General features: G+C 32.3%; 1 protein-coding gene across 3 annotated transcripts; it reads right to left on the reverse strand.

Annotated features, from left to right (window-relative positions):
• Positions 1 to 497: 497 nt before the first annotated feature.
• Positions 498 to 13,214, reverse strand: LOC143047152 (uncharacterized). 3 transcript variants are annotated; one of them, XM_076220110.1, is made up of 9 exons: positions 13,079 to 13,214; positions 10,335 to 10,463; positions 9,661 to 9,772; positions 7,603 to 7,754; positions 6,720 to 6,873; positions 4,925 to 5,002; positions 3,691 to 3,855; positions 2,505 to 2,560; positions 498 to 1,546 (listed from the first exon to the last, which is right to left on the reverse strand). In XM_076220110.1, exons 1-9 carry the CDS (start codon positions 13,088 to 13,090, stop codon positions 1,508 to 1,510), a joined length of 897 nt encoding a protein of 298 aa, XP_076076225.1. In that variant the 5' UTR covers positions 13,091 to 13,214; the 3' UTR covers positions 498 to 1,507. The 3 variants fall into 3 exon arrangements, with proteins under 3 accessions (XP_076076225.1, XP_076076223.1, XP_076076224.1); XM_076220108.1 differs by lacking the exon at positions 2,505 to 2,560; XM_076220109.1 differs by lacking the exons at positions 2,505 to 2,560; positions 10,335 to 10,463; positions 13,079 to 13,214 and having other exon boundaries at positions 7,603 to 7,788.
• Positions 13,215 to 19,003: the final 5,789 nt, after the last annotated feature.

Consider the following 19,003-nt stretch of genomic DNA (forward strand, 5'->3'; position numbering starts at 1 on the left):
ATTGCATTATTTCTAATCAAAAAGTTATATTTTAACTATGCCATAAACATCAACAGCACAATTTGTCAAGATATTTGACATGTTATAAATATACCAAATACATAATATCATATAAATAATTTCTGTTCAAGTGAATTATTAGAAAATAACAGATGACTGATAAATCCAGATAATGCAGAGCTTTTTCTGTGTCATTCTAGTTATAATTAAAATTCTAACTTGCACTTTTATTACCTTTGTTGTTCTTTCGCTTTTTAGTGGCTTTTGTCCTGTTAGCAGCTGTCCCTCTTGGTCTTTTGCTGGTATGTGTGACTGGTGGTGATGTGAGTGTATGTGTGACTGGTGGTGATGTGAGTGCATGTGTGACTGGTGGTGATGTGAGTGTATGTGTGACTAGTGGTGATGTGAGTGTATGTGTGACTGGTGGTGATGTGAGTGTATGTGTGACTTGTGGTGATGTGAGTGTATGATTGACTGGTGGTGATATGAGTGTGTGTGTTACTGGTGGTGATGTGAGTGTATGTGTGACTAGTGTTGATGTGAGTGTATGTGTGACTGGTGGTGATGTGAGTGTCAGTGTGACTGGTAGTGTATGTGTGACTGGTGGTGATGAGAGTTTATGTGTGACTGGTGGTGATGTGAGTGCATGTGTGACAGGTGGTGATGTGAGTGTATGTGTGACTGGTGGTGATGCAAGTGTATGTGTGACTGGTGGTGATGGTAGTGTATGTATGACTGGTGGTGATGGTAGTGTATGTGTGACTGGTGGTGATGTGAGTGTATGTGTGACTGGTGGTGATGTGAGTGTATGTGTGACTGGTGGTGATGTGAGTGCATGTGTGACTGGTGGTGATGTGAGTGTATGTGGGACTGGTGGTGATGGTAGTGTATGTGTGACTGGTGGTGATGTGAGTGTATGTGTGACTGGTGGTGATGGTAGTGTATGTGTGACTGGTGGTGATGTGAGTGTATGTGTGACTGGTGCTGATGTGAGTGTATGTGTGACTGGTGCTGATGTGAGTGTATGTGTGACTGGTGGTGATGTGAGTGTGTGTATGACTGGAAGTGTATGTGTGACTTGTGGTGATGTGAGTGTATGTGTGACTGGTGGTGATGTGAATGCATGAGTTACTGGTGTTTTTTTTAGTGTGAGTGTTTGTTTGGCTGGTGTTTTTTTTTAGTGTGAATGTTTGTTTGGCTGCTGTTTTTTTTAATGATTTTTTGACTGTTGTTTTGTTTGGTTGTATATGTGTGACTGGTGGTGATGTGAGTGTATGTGTGACTGGTGGTGATGTGAGTGTATGTGTGACTGGTGGTGATGTGAGTGTATGTGTGACTGGTGGTGATGTGAGTGTATGTGTGACTGGTGGTGATGTGAGTGTCTGTGTGACTGGTGGTGATATGAATGCATGTGTGACTGGTAGTGTATGTGTGACTGGTTGTGATGGGAGTATGTGTGTGACTGGTGGTGATGCAAGTGAATAAATGTTTTCTTCAACCTCAGGAGTTACCAGTAAATTATAGAGTAGTTCTTCACTTCCAGGTTCTACAAAAAAAAATTCATTAATATGGTATTTTTCACTGCATCTCCAATATTTAATTTTCATTACCAAATTTTCTTGGTTTGAAAAAAAAAAAGTTTTTATAAAACAAAGTATTGTCCCTAAAGCATTGCCACAGGAAATATGCATAACATCAGGGCTCACACTACTTCAGAATTATAGGGAGAAGTGACTTCTCTTTTTGAAATTGATAGGGAGAAGTGGTGAGATTTAAAAGAGAAGTGCTCATTCGCACGGTGCGCTACAATGTTTGGATTTTACAATAGTATAAAGGACCATATGTAAATAATGTTCTTTTTATATTGTTCAATTCATATCTGAGTAAAAAAAATACAATTAAAGTAACATTTGAAATTAAAAGTTGTTTAAGTTTTACTAAGGTTCTTGTGAGAAACTTGTTCCAACTAAATATCTAGCACTAAAAAAAAAAAATTTTAAAAATGTAAAGAAACTATAATATATCATTATTACAATTTAATTAAAAATTATCTTGTGTATGAAATTCAGTGTTTCTCATAAAAAAATATAAAAGTTATTAAGCTGGGCCATAATATATTGAAATTAGTATGATAGTCTCAGTGTTAAGCAACTTTAATCAATAGTTTGAAACAATCCATAAAAAATATAGGGAATTATATACAGCAATCAATTAGATGTAACCAAAAGTCTCTTAATGTGTGTGGAATACATTTCCCCATATCCAATCTTTTGCTCACTAAACACATCATTTTTTAATTGTGATAAATATATTTAAAAAATATTAAATTAATTATTGCAATTTCAGGCTAAGCCGGATTAGAAACCTGGTTTAAAATCTCAGAATGTGAGTTTTTATTATTGCTATTCTCTCTTTCTTATATATTAATTAATAGCAAAAACATAGCAATAATTTCAGAAAAACAATACTTTTATAAGAAATCTTGTTATTAGCAATATACATACCAATTCCAATAGCAGCAACTTGAGAATCATCATTCTCAATCTGGTGGTGTGACTGACTGAAATGTAGAAAATATGGGATTCAAATAATCTTTTTGCCTATTTTTATTTATCTAATCTAGCAAAATTTGTAACAAAGTTGTATAGGTAGCTTAATAATAAATGTGTTATTATTGATTCGATTGCTTTATTGTAGTAAATGTTAATGAAACAAAAAATTGTGCATGCTCTTGTGCTAAAGATACCCCCTCATATAACTTATTTAGGAGAATGGCTGGTCAGATTGAAAAATATTTACAAAGTAAAAGTGTATAGGTAGTTAATATCTGAAAAATTGGAAAAGTGCTCACATATTACAACTCACCACTGTTACGCTGCTCATTTAATGGATAATTGAACAGATGGACAAATCGATTGCAATAAAGGCTAGCCCCAACCCCTTTACAATGGGGTTATAACATGAAATCTGTAGGCATACACCAGATGCATAGTATTATAAAGAACAATATAAATCAAATCCATTTTAAAATTCATGAAAGTTTCATTAATTTTGAATTGAATGAATAAATACAGTGGAAAAAGTATTCACAAAAATATAGTACTTCAGAGTATTAGTTGTCCTGTGTTTTTTAATGAAATCCTTTTTACAATGCAGCTGAAAGTGATAAGGTGGTACTTGGAAGATTGGGACTAGCATGACATGATTTATTTCAGATTTGTGGCTTTCAAGCCTAAAAAGATTTTGTTACATACAGATTTTTTAAGCTGAAATCAGTGAAATCTTTTTTTTACCAACATTTGTTTTTAATAATTTCATAAACACTGTACCTAATGTTGTAAAACTTTTGGTTTGCAATGATTATCTCACAGATTAAATGTTTTACAAGCTTTTCCCAGTTTTCGCTATTTTAGTCAAATTTTGTCATTTTCACCCAAAAAAACAATGTTCCCACTCAGATATCTTGGTAGACTTTTAGTATGTTATAGAGAAAGCCTGTCAGAATTGAAAAATACAAAAAATAATTCTGTTGCAATTTTTTTGAGGTTGTCCAAATTTTGCATCTATTTTGACTAGACTAATAGCCAACTGTTACATGCAGATTTGTTAACCTGAAATATATGAAATCTTTTTTTTGCCAACATTTTTGTGGTTTGACATAAAACCTTGAAGATTAATATGCACACTTACTTTTCAACAACAAGTTTTTTATTTGAAGAATTTCCATTAAATCCTTCTCCCCGTAATGAGAAATCTTTTTTATAGGGAGACGCTCTGGAAAACCATGAATAGTAATGACCCTATCAGCTACTTTCTTGTAAGGGAATTGAACTTGTTGTTGACCAATAGCATCAGCTGTAATAATGAAAAACAAATTTTTATTTTTTTAACAAGATGAGATGTGAGCTATTGTTCACAAATGAATACAAATAAATACAACTAATACATTTTATAAAAATTCATACCTGATGAGCACTTCCCATTTTTTATTTGGGGAGGGGGTGTAAAAGGAGGGGGGGGTATTTAGAAATTTCCATAAAAAAGAAAAGTTGTTGTTTTTCTGTTTACATATGACATTTTTTAAAATAAAAAGGTTAAAAAGAGAAATATATCTTATTATTGTCTATTTTCCATTTAAAAGCAATCCAAAAACAATTAAAATTTGACTTTTTACGAAATGGGAAGGTTGAAATCATGATGTTTTTAAAAGAATTGGGCAGAACACTTAGGAAAACAGGTAAGTTAAAAGTTACTTAACTTTAAAATTCAACCTACAAGGTGTTTCCCTATATGCGAACAAATCATGAACAATATCTTCTTGCATGTGTATTTCTGTTTTGAATCTTTTACGATTTTCCATCATTTTATTTGATCTCATATAGCAATTATACAATGGTTACGCTTCCGATTTTTAAACAAAAAAGGCTAAAAGATTTCAGAGCAGACAATGTCAATTTTTACATGGACAGAAGCCTAAAAACATGTACAATGCACCTATATGCGAACAAATTATTCATTCAACATATGTATTGGCATATTGGTATTTTCATTTAAGGGGCTTATATAATCCTATTGTAATGGCTGCCGTCATGATAAGGCAAAATGGCCACTATGTAAATTAGCAAATTACCCCAAATTTTGCCATATGACATGTTTTAAATTACAGATGTGATAAACATTAAAATCAATGTTGGAATTGTGCATGATGTTCAATCATAGTGATGACAGACAACTATATCATCATATTTGCTTGTATATTGGCGTGCTACAGAAAGGATATTTGCAACCAGTCACATTATTCAGATATCCAAATTCCACCATATTGGTGTCAGCAGCCCAGCATAAGGGTAAATTAAATACTCTAAAACACAATAATTTCTGAATCCATTATTTTTCTAAAAGGTAAAAGAGATTAGAGTCTTACAGTATAGTCTGTTCATATGAGCTTGTGCCTTTTTCCTCAAGTCTTTGAAGGGAAACTTCTGCTCTGTACTTTCAGTTCCTACAAAAATTTTGTTTAAATAGTTATGAAAGGTACCAAGATTAAATTTAGTATGCCAGACACACATTTCGTCTACATAAGACTCATCAGTGACCCTCATATCAAAATATTTATAAAGCCAAACAAGTACAAAGTTGAAGAGCATTGAGGATCCAAAATTCCAAAAAGTTGTGCCAAATATGGAGAGGGTAATCTATGCCTGGGATAAGAAAATCGTTAGTTTTTTCTTTTGCTTTAAATATTACAACTATCACAGATTTTTTTTTAGGCCATTTTTTTAATTTGAGAACAATTAGTTACACATTAGTTTGATTTCCATAAATGAAGAGTTGATCCGAAAGGTCATCAAAACATTCCTTTAATATTGTTTAAGTTCAGAAATAATCATAATTGTATGGTATGAAATTGAAGTTTAATATTATATGAATGAAATAAAAATGTTAAGCAGAATATTCAAAATAACTACATGCGTAAAAATGTTGAAGAGCATGTAGTTTATTAAGACGTGTCAAAATGGTGTGTTATTTGTGAACATATTACATGTATGATGCCTTGTACAAAATGTTGTAGTAGCATACTGTTTTTAAAATAAAAAAAGGTGTTTTTTTACATGCTAAGGTTATTGCTATCCCTTAAAATAGGCCAGCCATTTTAACAGACTATTGTAAATGTTTGTTATTTTAGAATATACATAGTTTGTGGTTTCATTTGTATGTGTATCAGGAATATAGATAAATTTATTAGGAGAATGAGGTTTTATTAATAAAATAATCTTTGAAAAACAAATTTTTACATACTTACTCCTAAATTTTACTATTAACCCAAGCTTGACAGTTAAATTATCAAATTCTAACCTTACTCAGACTTTAATTTATTTATTTAACTATCTCTATTAGAAAATTTTGATAATCAACTTTTAAAGATGTGTATGGAGGTACAAAAATTTCAGCCAAAAATAACCATGTGTTTATTCATTACAAATTATATTTATTACACTATTAGTATTAGTTAGTTCTTTATGATATGGTTAAAAAAAATAATCCCAAAAAATCGATTCGGTTAGTCCCAGATGACTTTTAAAATGATAATATCACTGATAAGCTCCAAATTATCTCCCTTTGGTGCAATTTTTTTTTTATTTCAATATTACCTCTATTTCTCCTATTAGTTCAACAGAAAAAAGGTCATTTACAAATTTGTATGCTTCTTTCGGAGGCAGATTGTGAGCTTAATTGAACGGTGATCCCATTTTTTTTATTTCATTTTTCTATCTGGGATATGATAATATTGATTTATAAAAAAATATACGGTAGCTAAATCTTATATTAAAAAAAAAAGGATTCATACCCGCGAACCCCCTTAACTTACATCAAAAGTCAAATATGTAATAAAATGTTTTGTCATGCAAAAAAAGTGTTAAAGCAATGTCTAGTGTCATACTTAAATGTATGCAAACAAACTTTTTTAACCTGAAATTAGCACAACAATGAAACATTGAACTTTCTATTGATAATGGTTAATATTCCTATGAATTCAAATTTTTGAATATACTGCAACTCTCTCTTAATCACAAATAAAGAGTAGACATTTATTCAGGAAATAATTGTACATGTGAATGAATACTAAAACAATAATGTATTGGATTTTTGGAAAGCAATAGTTAAATTTGCAAATTAAGTAGAAACATGAAAGTTAGGCACTATTACAGTATATTTACCAAAAGAATGATTGGAGTACAACTCCTCCATGATTTTCGGACGGGCATTAAAGAATGCTGCAGTTTTTTTTTCTCCAAAGAAAAGCTGTTGCCCATTATTTTTATCGATGCCCATGATTACAACATCTACATTGTACCCTCCAATTTCAACTATCTGAAATGTTAAAAAGTATACCAGTTATATCCAGAAAATATGTTTAAACATCACTGCACATATACCATTGTACCTGTCCCAAGTAAGGAGACTTTAGTTTTAGTGGTTGGCACTTGTTGTGTGCTATACATTGACCTTTAATGGTTTACTTTTATAAATTATTATTTGGATGGAGAGTTGTCTCATTGGCACTCACACCACATCTTCCTATATCTATTGTATATTTTAAACTATAAGTATGCACAGGCATAAGTTGAGAATGATTTCCAAATAATTCCAATCTCATTTAGTAAGATCAATAGATAGATAGATTAGACCGTTGGTTTTCCCGTTTGAATGGTTTTACACTAGTAATTTTTTGGGTCCTTTATAGCTTATTGTTCGGTGTGAGTCAAGGCTCCATGTTGAAGGCCGTACATTGACCTATAATGGTATACTTTTATAAATTGTTATTTTGGATGGAGAGTTGTCTCATTGGCACCCACACCACATCTTCCTATATCTATAGATTGATAGATCAATAGATATACCAATTAGATAGATAGATAGAAAAATCAATGGATCAATCGTATCTATCCATAGATAATAATTACACATTTACATAACAGTTTCGTAACCTTATGCAACAACAGTACAAGGGCTTTATAGCCAGTCAAGGTTGTTAATACTTGGAATATCAATTCAAAACTCTTTCAATTGTCCTAACAAAAGTACAGTGAGTCTATTTACCTGGCTAACAATTTTCTTAAACAGTTGTTTCGCTGCTTTTGGATGGTCTGTTGTCTGTGTCTGGTTGGAGGCTTTTTCTTTATAATAGAGTTTTTCCTCTGTTGACAGACTCTGCCATGCAGGTGCCCATTCCTTCATACCTTGGTAATCCTCTGTACCACATATTTAAATTATAGTTTCCAAAAACTTTATAAAATTAAAAAAAAATATGTTTGAAAAACTTTGTATTGTTCTATTATACTTCATTTTTTCATGTCATATTATATACATGTCATTGTATAAAATGTATATATATATATATATATATATATATATAAGTGCCTAGAACCTGATGGTCTTAACGAAAAAGACGAAAAAAGATACAGGAAAGATAAAGAATAATTTAAAACAAAGCATCGTCCTTTTTATCCCGTAATATTGGCCAATGGACGTTGCTAACTTCAACTACCAATTATGTATTTTTAAGGTAGCTAAATCCAAGTGCAACATGTACATTGAGCTGCAAAATTTTCTTATTTTCAAAGCAGCTAAATGCAAGAGGTCATAGACATTGAGCTGCAAAATTTTCTTATTTAAAAGGCAGTTCAGTGCAACATAGACGTTGAGCTGCAAAAGTTTCTTATCATCTACATCTGATTTCACCTGGATAGATGCACGCTTGATAAAGCTAGTTGGTCTAGCGAAATATTGCGTTTATTTTCATCATTTTGTAAATATTTTAAACATTCTTATATTTACATACTAAATAGTGTGTTAAAATTACATTGCTAGGCAATCTATATATATATATATAAGAAAATTATTAAAAGATAATAACGGTTTCAATGCATCACTTTTTTACTAGTACTTTCACTGCTTCCACAGATCTTCAGGTAATGTGACTTGTATATAAATAAAACAATTGATTGACGTTAACAATAGTATGACGTTAACAAATACAAGGGAGACTACTAATGTCATTTTAAGACTTTAAAATTAGAATGTCATTTATCATATATATATATTACTTCAAAGCATATCTATTGAACTAGCTTTTCATGTGCCATTGACATTTATGTTTTACAGTCTGTGCATGTATTTTATTTGTTCATCTCATCCTGTCAGGTTTCATGTTAAAGATTAGGTTCAAGGTACTTTTTAATGTTATGGTTCACTGAGCATAAAAAATCATGTACTGTAGACATATTTTCTTCTTTGTTTACTTTATAAATAATACAGGAATATGAATAGCTTTTCCTGCACAGTGTTTTGTAGTTTCATCTATATGATGTATAACAAATATTTTGGAAATGCAGACAGAAGAAAATGCTTTTGTGGATGTGAAGTGTCTTCAGTGCAGTCAACACTACTTCCAATCAGAGAAGTGTTAAATCAATTGATGACACTAGCAGTCGGGGGAACTACTTGTACAAGGATTTTTTAGTTACTTGAAGAAGTAAATTTTAATATACTTATAGAAGTAAATTTGTAGGATACTTATTCAAGTGAATTTTATTTAAATGTAAAGGTAAAAGAAATATTAGGTAAGTTATGTCCCTTGGATATTCAGTTTTTTTTTATCCATTTATAAGTGAAAAAGTCATTCATCTTCTTTTCTTAAATTCTTTAAAAGGTTTCTTTGCTCTAATAGAATTTTAAATTGTCTGCCCTTTGCAGATGTCTTTACTAATCATTTAAGTGTAATCTCATGGACAACAAAAAGCCATTTGTCTGTTATATTCAGAACACTGGTAAATTAAGGGGAGATTATTTGAACATTATAATTCACTTATATAAGTATTTTTTTTTCCTCTTCAGGTAAATAAAAATTACTTGTACAAGAAGTACCCCTGACTGACTAGTGTTACTACCAAAATTCAGAATAAGTTACTAATTTTCATATTTAGGTATCAAATTTTAGGTTGTGAAAAAATCATTCTATGTATATTGTTTGAATTTGATACATCAATATATATATATATATATAAAGGAATACTAAGCATGATATTAAAACCAGTACATGAAACTTTTTTAAATGAATTTTATATTTTCATTTTTTGATTCATTTTCAATACTTACTATTTTTCTCACTAACGAAACAGTTATATGCAGATATCCCTCGTGAGTAATGAGCCTTCTTATACTCATATGTTCTCCCACTTTCCTTCTTTTTCCTATTTCCAATCCAATCCTTAACAAAAAAAAAACTTAAATGTAAAGCATAGTTTTATGGAAAACAAAGAAATTAACAATTAAATATATGGATGACTGTAAGATGCTACTCATAAATGTTCACCCTGTGATTTCTAAAAAAAATCCAACAACTATAGAGAAGCTTGTTAACAAAAGAAAAGCATTCTATTGAAAGCTATACTTGCACTTATTATTGTTAGTTTTTTATACATTGTGACTTTAATGGAGAGTTGTCTCATTCCCTGTAACCACATCTTCAAATATATAGTGACAGCATTTTGTTCATTTCCCATGAAATTTATCATGATTGTAAATAGTTTTATTTTTATGGTTCAAGATAAATATCAAGACATCTAACCAAACAGAAAATTTATACAGGTTCATTGTAAGTCGAAAACATATTCAGTCTGTTAATATTGAAGTAATTTAATGAACAAGATAATTATGTCTTAAAATAATCAATTTAAATGTGATTAAATCCTCCAAGAAAATAACTGCTTTTAATGTATTTTATTTTAACTTTTCAAAATTAAAAGATACCATTTAACATGATATTTTACCTTTATAACTTGAAGTTGTAATCCAGTTTTACTTTCAGCTTCTTTGTGAAATGATTCACTGGATTTTCCTTTGGAAGTCATTCCTGACTGGTACAACTCCTCCAATATCTGCACATTCTCTTCAGTTTTCTGTGGATAAATACAATTCACTATTAACACTGAAATATGTCTAACATGTTACAACTGAACTAAGAAAACATGGGTAACTCATCATATTATGGGGGTTTATACACTAAATGTTTATAGAATGAAATATATTTACTGCATGGTGCTAGAAAATATTTTTTTGAGACGTCTATCATGATATCAAATGCAACAACCGTTATTTAACAAAAGGTTTTTGCCAATTTCGTCAAAATAGATCAAAGTGAGTCTTCTTAGTGACCTTTTTAATAATGATTAAACCATGACTTTGATGAATGATGAATTTGAAAACGCATTACATGGTAGAGCTCACTCATATAAACCTTGAAACCAAATTTCAGAAATCTTTTTTATGTAGTTCTTGAGAATAATTTGATGAAAAATATTTATGGGATGGAAGGATGGTCAGACAGACAAAGGTAAAACAGTATACCACAACTTTTTCAAAGAGAGGGTATAAAAAAAATCAATTGTGATAATAGCCACTATCATGTGTAAAATGATGCAAGTTAAAACCTTCACTAAATTTTTCCATAGATATAAAGATTTGGTTTTGAAGTTTGGTTGTACCTGTAGAAAACTTATTTCAAACGGGAAAGCACATCCTCATTTTTACGGAAATGTTGTTAACTGTGCCCGGAAATTTAGAAATGATCCATGTAAACTTGTTGCTCCTTTAAATAAACTTATTCTAAAAAGTTACCTATTCAACACTGTAATAAGATCACTGAATATTGTTTTTATTGGTATAAATATTGATTTTGTTATCAGTAGATTAAAAGCTAACTAAATATTACTAGTATGTTATATACATATACATTTTCATGGATCTACAATCTGTTGATACCTGTAACTTGGTATTGCACAAGGTCATGTTTTTCTCTGTCTGTTTATGATGTCTTTACACTAAATCCATTAGACGGTATGTTGGATGTGTATAGATTGATTGTTTAGTCTTAGAGGCATGATTTTTTTATTAGTTGTTAGTGGCTTTGAACTAGCTGTCAGATAACTGCGAGTACTCTCAGATCTGTTCATTGTGTCTTTTTGTGTCGGGATGTATGAGTACCCGGCCACATCCACTTGTCTTTTTTGTCTATCTGATGAGTTAAGTCTTTTTCAACTGATTTTTATAGTTCGTTCTTATGTTGTACTGTTATACCACTGTCCCAGGTTAGGGAGAGGGTTGGGATCCCGCTAATATGTTTAACCCCGCCACATTATTTATGTATGTGCCCGTCCAAAGTCAGGAGCCTGTAATTCAGTGGTTGTTGTTTGTTTATGTGTTACATATTTGTTTTTCGATATTTTTTTTTACATAAATAAGGCCGTTAGTTTTCTTGTTTGAATTGTTTTACATTGTCTTATCTGGGCCTATTATAGCTGACTATGCGGTATGGGCTTTGCTCATTGTTGAAGGCCGTACGGTGACCTGTAGTTGTTAATGTTTGGGTCATTTTGGTCTTTTTTGTGGGTAGTTGTCTCATTGGCAATCATACCACATCTTCTTTTTTATAAGTGTTTGGTTAACAGGAAGTTGTTAATTGATGAATCTGAAAAGGCATCATATGGTATATCTCCCTAATTAAATATAAACCTTGAAAAATGTTGAAACCAAATTTCAGAAATCCTTGTAATGTAGTTCCTGAGAAAAATGTGATGAAAATTTTCAGCTGAGCTTGAAAACACATCACATAGTCATGATAGAATAGCTCACTCATATAAACCTTGAAACCAAATTTCAAAAATCCTTGTACTGTAGATCCTGACAAATGTGACAAATTTTCAACATGGCTATCATGATGTTGGTGTTTGATAAACAGGAAGTTGTCGAGTGATGAATCTGAAAACGCATCACATGGTATAGGTCACTCAGGTCACTCATAGTTCTTGAAAAAAATGTGACGAAAAATATTTATGGGATGGAAGGATAGAGAGACTGACAAACTGACAGACAGAGGTAAAACATGTACAGTATACAAAAAGTTTAAGACTAACAAAGACTAGATGGATGGATGGATGGATGGTTGTTTAATGTCCAGTGACAAGTCAGATGCATTTTCAGGACAAGAACATGATAATGTCTATTGAGAAATATATATTTACATGTACCCTGCTTTGTACTAAACTGACATGCTGACCAAAATTTTTAAAATGCTAGCTCACAGGGTAAGTTTACAGGAAGGCATGTCACCTTTATACTTGGACACAGTATTCTGATTCCAGGATGACCATTCTTTGCTCTTACTCCTTAAAGCTGCGTGCTTGGTTGAGAAGCAAAATATACTAATTTTCAAGTCTTTGGTTAAACCTGACAAATGATCGAACCAATGATATACCTCACTTGAAGTCATCACGCTAACCAGATCACCTCTAAGGCGATACAAAAAGTTTAAGACTAGAGATCCTGACCTAGGACAGGTGTAAAATGGCTTATATTTGCTTTATAGTGTAAATCTCCCTGTAGAATTCCAAATGGTTGTGTATCAGGGCGAATAATCATTATTATTATTATATTATTATAATGGACCGATATTTCATATTCCTTTGTGAACCTTGCAACTACAAGTAATATACAAGTGTACCTGTATGTACCTTACCTCAGTGAACATATTCAATGTGGAGCCAGGGACATTTATATCATATGGTCTGGTTGAACATTAGAACTGGATTGTTAGACTCATAAAACAATCAACTGCATGCTCAACCAAGTAAATACTGCCATTGGTTTCTTACCATTTAACCAAGGATTTGTATAGTTAATATTTTTTTTGGGGGTGGGGGGTTGAAAATAACAAGCTTGCTCTGGGAAAAGCTAAAAATAACTGAGCCCATGACAGGAAAATGTAAATTATCTGTTCTTTCTTAATTTAATTTTCTTCAGAAAAACTAGGGATTAATTTGTACAAAAGATTCGAAAATAAATAAAATAACCCGTATAGATACATCTTTTAAAACATATCTTCTTGTCCCTCCCAGAATATCAAATGGTTGTCCCCTAAAAAACTCGTATTTATAAAGGAAGGCGTCACATCATAGTTCGTCGAGTAGAGACACTAAAATGCAAAGACACTGGAAAGCAGGAAAATGTAACTGTAACAACAAATGCACAACTAAATCGGATAACAGACTCGTTTCAATTGATTACTAGGTCACATAAATATCGATGCGACTTTTCATATTTGTATTGTATAAATCAGAGCCACATCCGTATCAGATGGCCAAGTAATCAATTATAACAAGACGCTCCGATTTTTTTTCGTGGCGGCCGCCATTTTCACTTAAAGTCATGTGACAAATGTAAAAATTAAAACACGGTCAAAACCTAGTAATTTTACGTAAAATTATAGATTTGAGTTGGTTAAGGAAATATAGGTCTTTACTGATGTGAAACAAATGAACTGATTTCTGAATTGTCTGCCACGTTTGGTGATTTAGTAACATGAATCTGTGGTTCCATTCAGGACAATTTTATAAATTAAAAATACCGACTTTTAATAGTCAGTATTTTATACAAGGAATGATAAATGATAATGCAGCTTATACCGGCATGTCTATGTATTAAATAGAAGATTTGTTTTCAGAATATAGGTTTTTTATAGATTTGACTCGTGGTTATGATTTTGAAATGGCCGCTGTAGAGGATGAAAGGATGCTGGGAGGATGGAAGCAAACTGATTGGTTAATTATTAAATCAAAAGTTATTCTTTATCAACAGAATAACCCCATACCATATGGTTACGATGATGCCAAGACCAACTGTGCCAATATGATTGGTCAATAATATTTATCTATGTTATAGTATTCCTATAGTTAAACCCGATACCATATGGTAACATGGTATACCATGTCCACAGTTGAACAGCATAACCCCGCAGTACCTAACATCTATTCAAGAGGATAACACGAGTCGCATCGCTAAAGTCCCCTGCTGGCTGCCATCTTGGATAATAGATCAGCTTCAAAGTAACAACACTTGGTTAGCACCTCATAATAAACATTCTTCCAATGTTTGATTTCATTACATTCAGCGGTTCTCTCAAAGAAGACATTGTTATGTACTTCCCATAGGGTCCTATGTTTAACTATGTTAGGTTATCTCCCCTTACTGATAATAGGGTAAAATATTTATCCATGAAATATGAAGCAAAGATTGAAAAAGGATATATATAAACCTTCTGAATTATAAATGTATCTGATTTACTCCAAAAATAAAAGAAAAAAATATCTTATATTGAAATGAATGATTGATGTATAAATATTAAGGGTCGTTCACATAAGATAACATAAATAAATGTAAGGTGCAAGTTGATGACTAAATTCTCACCTTAAAACAGTTCGAAATACTACCCATCAAGTTTTAAACCCTATTACTATGGAAAAGTGTTGATTACCTGGAATAAAAAAATGGTCAGTTATTCAAAATCACTATACATCTACATAGTAACAAATTTAAAATAGTAGGGTAACCTGTGTTATTTGACAAACTTTGGCATAAAATTGTCAGAATACTCAGGCTTTTTCTGTAAGAAAAGGCATATTTTGGGACCAGAAAAATGTGTCAGATAAAGCAGGATGTTGGAATACCCAGGTGTTGAAATAGGCTGGTTACGCTGTTATTGAATGACAAAAAAAAATCATTTGGTACAAGTAAACGAACAGAAATCCAATGTTCCACATGTTGAACATATATTTTATCTATCAAAGGGCAATAACTAAAAAAAAGTTGTGAGTTTTTATTTAAACTTTTATAAATATCTTAAAGAAATGAAGACTTAAAAGCAAATAGAATGCAAATTCTAATATAATTAATACTTCCAAGGGACATAACTCAAAAATATTGACCCTAATTTTCTAAGACATTGCAAAATTAAACCTTTGATATAAATCTCAAAAAAATCTGACAAGAACTGTATATGTGTGAGCAATACATTTTGTAACAAGACTGAACAGAAAAAACACTGACTTATAAACTCATAAATAAGATATAGATGATTAATATACTGAAAAATAAAACTGAAGAGTGGCGTAACAATGAAATTTCCATATAACAATTTTTCCAAAGGGTGAAAATTTAAAACGAAATAGTCGATCAGCATTAATGATTTTTGAACTTGTCCTAGTCATTGCTGTATAAACCTATGATGTAAGTTTTATATATACCTGGCAAGAATTGTGCATGTGTGAGCAATAGCAAAACTGAACAGAAAAACAGAAATGACGCATAGTATTTATAATGTCTCCCTCAACATCTTGATATGCAAATATATGTTATGGATGATTTATATACTGCAGAATCAAACTCTTATACATTTAATTCTAATAACACAGTTCTAAATAATATTCAATTTAATCTATTATAATAGTTTAAAAGACGGTTATTGGCCTATTTAAAGAAAAACTATACTCAACTTTCAATGGGCTTCTTCTGTTATCTGTCGTCCCTCTGGCATCTGAAAGAAAAACAAAGAGTATGGATTAGTAAATTAGTTAAAAAGAGGGGATAGGGGCCTATTTAAAGAAAAACTTTACTCAACTTTCAATGGGCTTCTTCTGTTATCCTTCATACTCCCATGGGGCTCTACACGTCTGAAAGAAAAACAAAGAGTATGGATTAGTAAAATAGTTGCAAAGAGGGGGTAGGGGCCTATTTAAAGAAAACTATACTCAACTTTCAACGGGCTTCTTCTGTTTTCCACTGTCCTCCCATGGGACTCCCCGCGTCTGAAAGAAAAATAAAGAGTATGGATTAGTAAAATAGTTGCAAAGAGGGGGTAGGGGCCTATTTAAAGAAAACTATACTCAACTTTCAATGGGCTTCTTCTGTTATCTGATGTCCTCCCATGGGGATCCCTGCATCTGAAAGAAAAACAAAGAGTATGGATTAGTAAAATAGTTGCAAAGAGGGGGTAGGGGCCTATATAAAGAAAACTATACTCAACTTTCAATGGGCTTCTGTTATCTGTTGTCCCTCTGGCGTCTGAAAGAAAAACAAAGAGTATGGATTAGTAAATTAGTTAAATAGAGGGGATAGGGGCCTATATAAAGAAAACTATACTCAACTTTCAATGGGCTTCTTCTGTTATCTGCTGTCCTCCAATGGTGATCCCTGCATCTGAAAGAAAAACAAAGAGTATGGATTAGTAAAATAGTTGCAAAGAGGGGGTAGGGGCCTATATAAAGAAAACTATACTCAACTTTCAATGGGCTTCTTCTGTTATCTGTTGTCCCTCTGGCGTCTGAAAGAAAAACAAAGAGCATGGCCATGGATTAGTAAATTAGTTAAAAAGAGGGGATAGGGGCCTATTTAAAGAAAACTATACTCAACTTTCAATGGACTTTTTCTGTTATCTGTTGTCTTTCCCGCATCTGAAAGAAAAACAAAGAGTATGGATTAGAAAATTAGTTAAAAAGTGGGGATAGGGGCCTATATAAAGAAAACTATACTCAACTTTCAATGGGCTTCTTCTGTTATCTGTCGTCCCTCTGGCGTCTGAAAGAAAAACAAAGAGTATGGATTAGTAAATTAGTTAAAAAGAGGGGATAGGGGCCTATATAAAGAAAACTATACTCTACTTTCAATGGGCTTTTTCTGTTATCTGCTGTCTTTCCCGCGTCTGAAAGAAAAACAAAGTATGGATTAGTAAATTAGTTAAATAGAGGGAATAGGGGTCTATATAAAGAAAACTTTACTCAACTTTCCATGGACTTCTTCTGTTATCTGCTGTCCTCCAATGGTGATCCCTGCATCTGAAAGAAAAACAAAGACTATGGATTAGTAAAATAGTTGCAAAGAGGGGGTAGGGGCCTATATAAAGAAAACTATACTCAACTTTCAATGGGCTTCTTCTGTTATCTGTTATTCCTCCGGCGTCTGAAAGATAAACAAAGAGTATGGATTAGTAAATTAGTTAAAAAGAGGGGATAGGGGCCTATATAAAGAAAACTATACTCAACTTTCAATGGGCTTCTTCTGTTATCTGCTGTCTTTCCTGTGTCTGAAAGAAAAACAAAGAGTACGGATTAGTAAATTAGTTAAAAAGAGGGGAAAGGGGCCTATATAAAGAAAACTATACTCAACTTTCAATGGGCTTCTTCTGTTATCTGTTGTCCCTCTGGTGTCTGAAAGAAAAACAAAGAGTATGGATTAGTAAATTAGTTAAAAAGAGGGGATAGGGGCCTATATAAAGAAAACTATACTCAACTTTCAATGGGCTTCTTCTGTTATCTGTCGTCCCTCCGGCGTCTGAAAGAAAAACAAAGAGTATGGATTAGTAAATTAGTTAAAAAGAGGGGATAGGGGCCTATATAAAGAAAACTATACTCAACTTTCAATGGTCTTTTTCTGTTATCTGCTGTCTTTCCCGCGTCTGAAAGAAAAAGTATGGATTAGTAAAATAGTTGCAAAGAGGGGTTAGGGGCCTATATAAAGAAAACTATACTCAACTTTCAATGGGCTTCTTCTGTTCTCTGTTGTCCCTCTGGCGTCTGAAAGAAAAACAAGAGTATGGATTAGTAAATAAGTTAAAAAGAGGAGATAGGGGCCTATATAAAGAAAGCTATACTCAACTTTCAATGGGCTTCTTCTGTTATCTGTTGTCCCTCTGGCGTCTGAAAGAAAAACAAGAGTTAGATTAGTAAATTAGTTAAAAAGAGGAGATAGGGGCCTATATAAAGAAAACTATACTCAACTTTCAATGGGCTTCTTCTGTTATCTGTTGTCCCTCTGGCGTCTGAAAGAAAAACAAAGTATGGATTAGTAAATTAGTTAAAAAGAGGGGATAGGGGCCTATATAAAGAAAACTATACTCAACTTTCAATGGGCTTTTTCTGTTATCTGCTGTCTTTCCCGCATCTGAAAGAAAAACAAAGAGTATGGATTAGAAAATTAGTTAAAAAGTGGGGATAGGGGCCTATATAAAGAAAACTATACTCAACTTTCAATGGGCTTCTTCTGTTATCTGTTGTCCCTCTGGCGTCTGAAAGAAAAACAAGAGTATGGATTAGTAAATTAGTTAAAAAGAGGAGATAGGGACCTATATAAAGAAAACTATACTCAACTTTCAATGGGCTTCTTCTGTTATCTGTTGTCCCTTCGGCATCTGAAAGAAAAACAAAGAGTATGGATTAGTAAATTAGTTAAAAAGTGGGGATAGGGGCCTATATAAAGAAAACTATACTCAACTTTGAATGGGCTTCTTCTGTTATCTGTCGTCCCTCTGGCGTCTGAAAGAAAAACAAAGAGTATGGATTAGTAAATTAGTTGAAAAGAGGTGATAGGGGCCAATATAAAGAAAACTTTACTCAACTTTCAATGGGCTTCTTCTGTTATCTGCTGTCCTCCAATGGTGATCCCTGCATCTGAAAGAAAAACAAAGAGTATGGATTAGTAAAATAGTTGCAAAGAGGGGGTAGGGGCCTATATAAAGAAAACTATACTCAACTTTCAATGGGCTTCTTCTGTTATCTGTTGTCCCTCTGGCGTCTGAAAGATAAACAAAGAGTATGGATTAGTAAATTAGTTA

Source organism: Mytilus galloprovincialis, chromosome 10 (genome assembly GCF_965363235.1).
Source record: "Mytilus galloprovincialis chromosome 10, xbMytGall1.hap1.1, whole genome shotgun sequence".
NCBI classification, from domain to species: domain Eukaryota; kingdom Metazoa; phylum Mollusca; class Bivalvia; order Mytilida; family Mytilidae; genus Mytilus; species Mytilus galloprovincialis.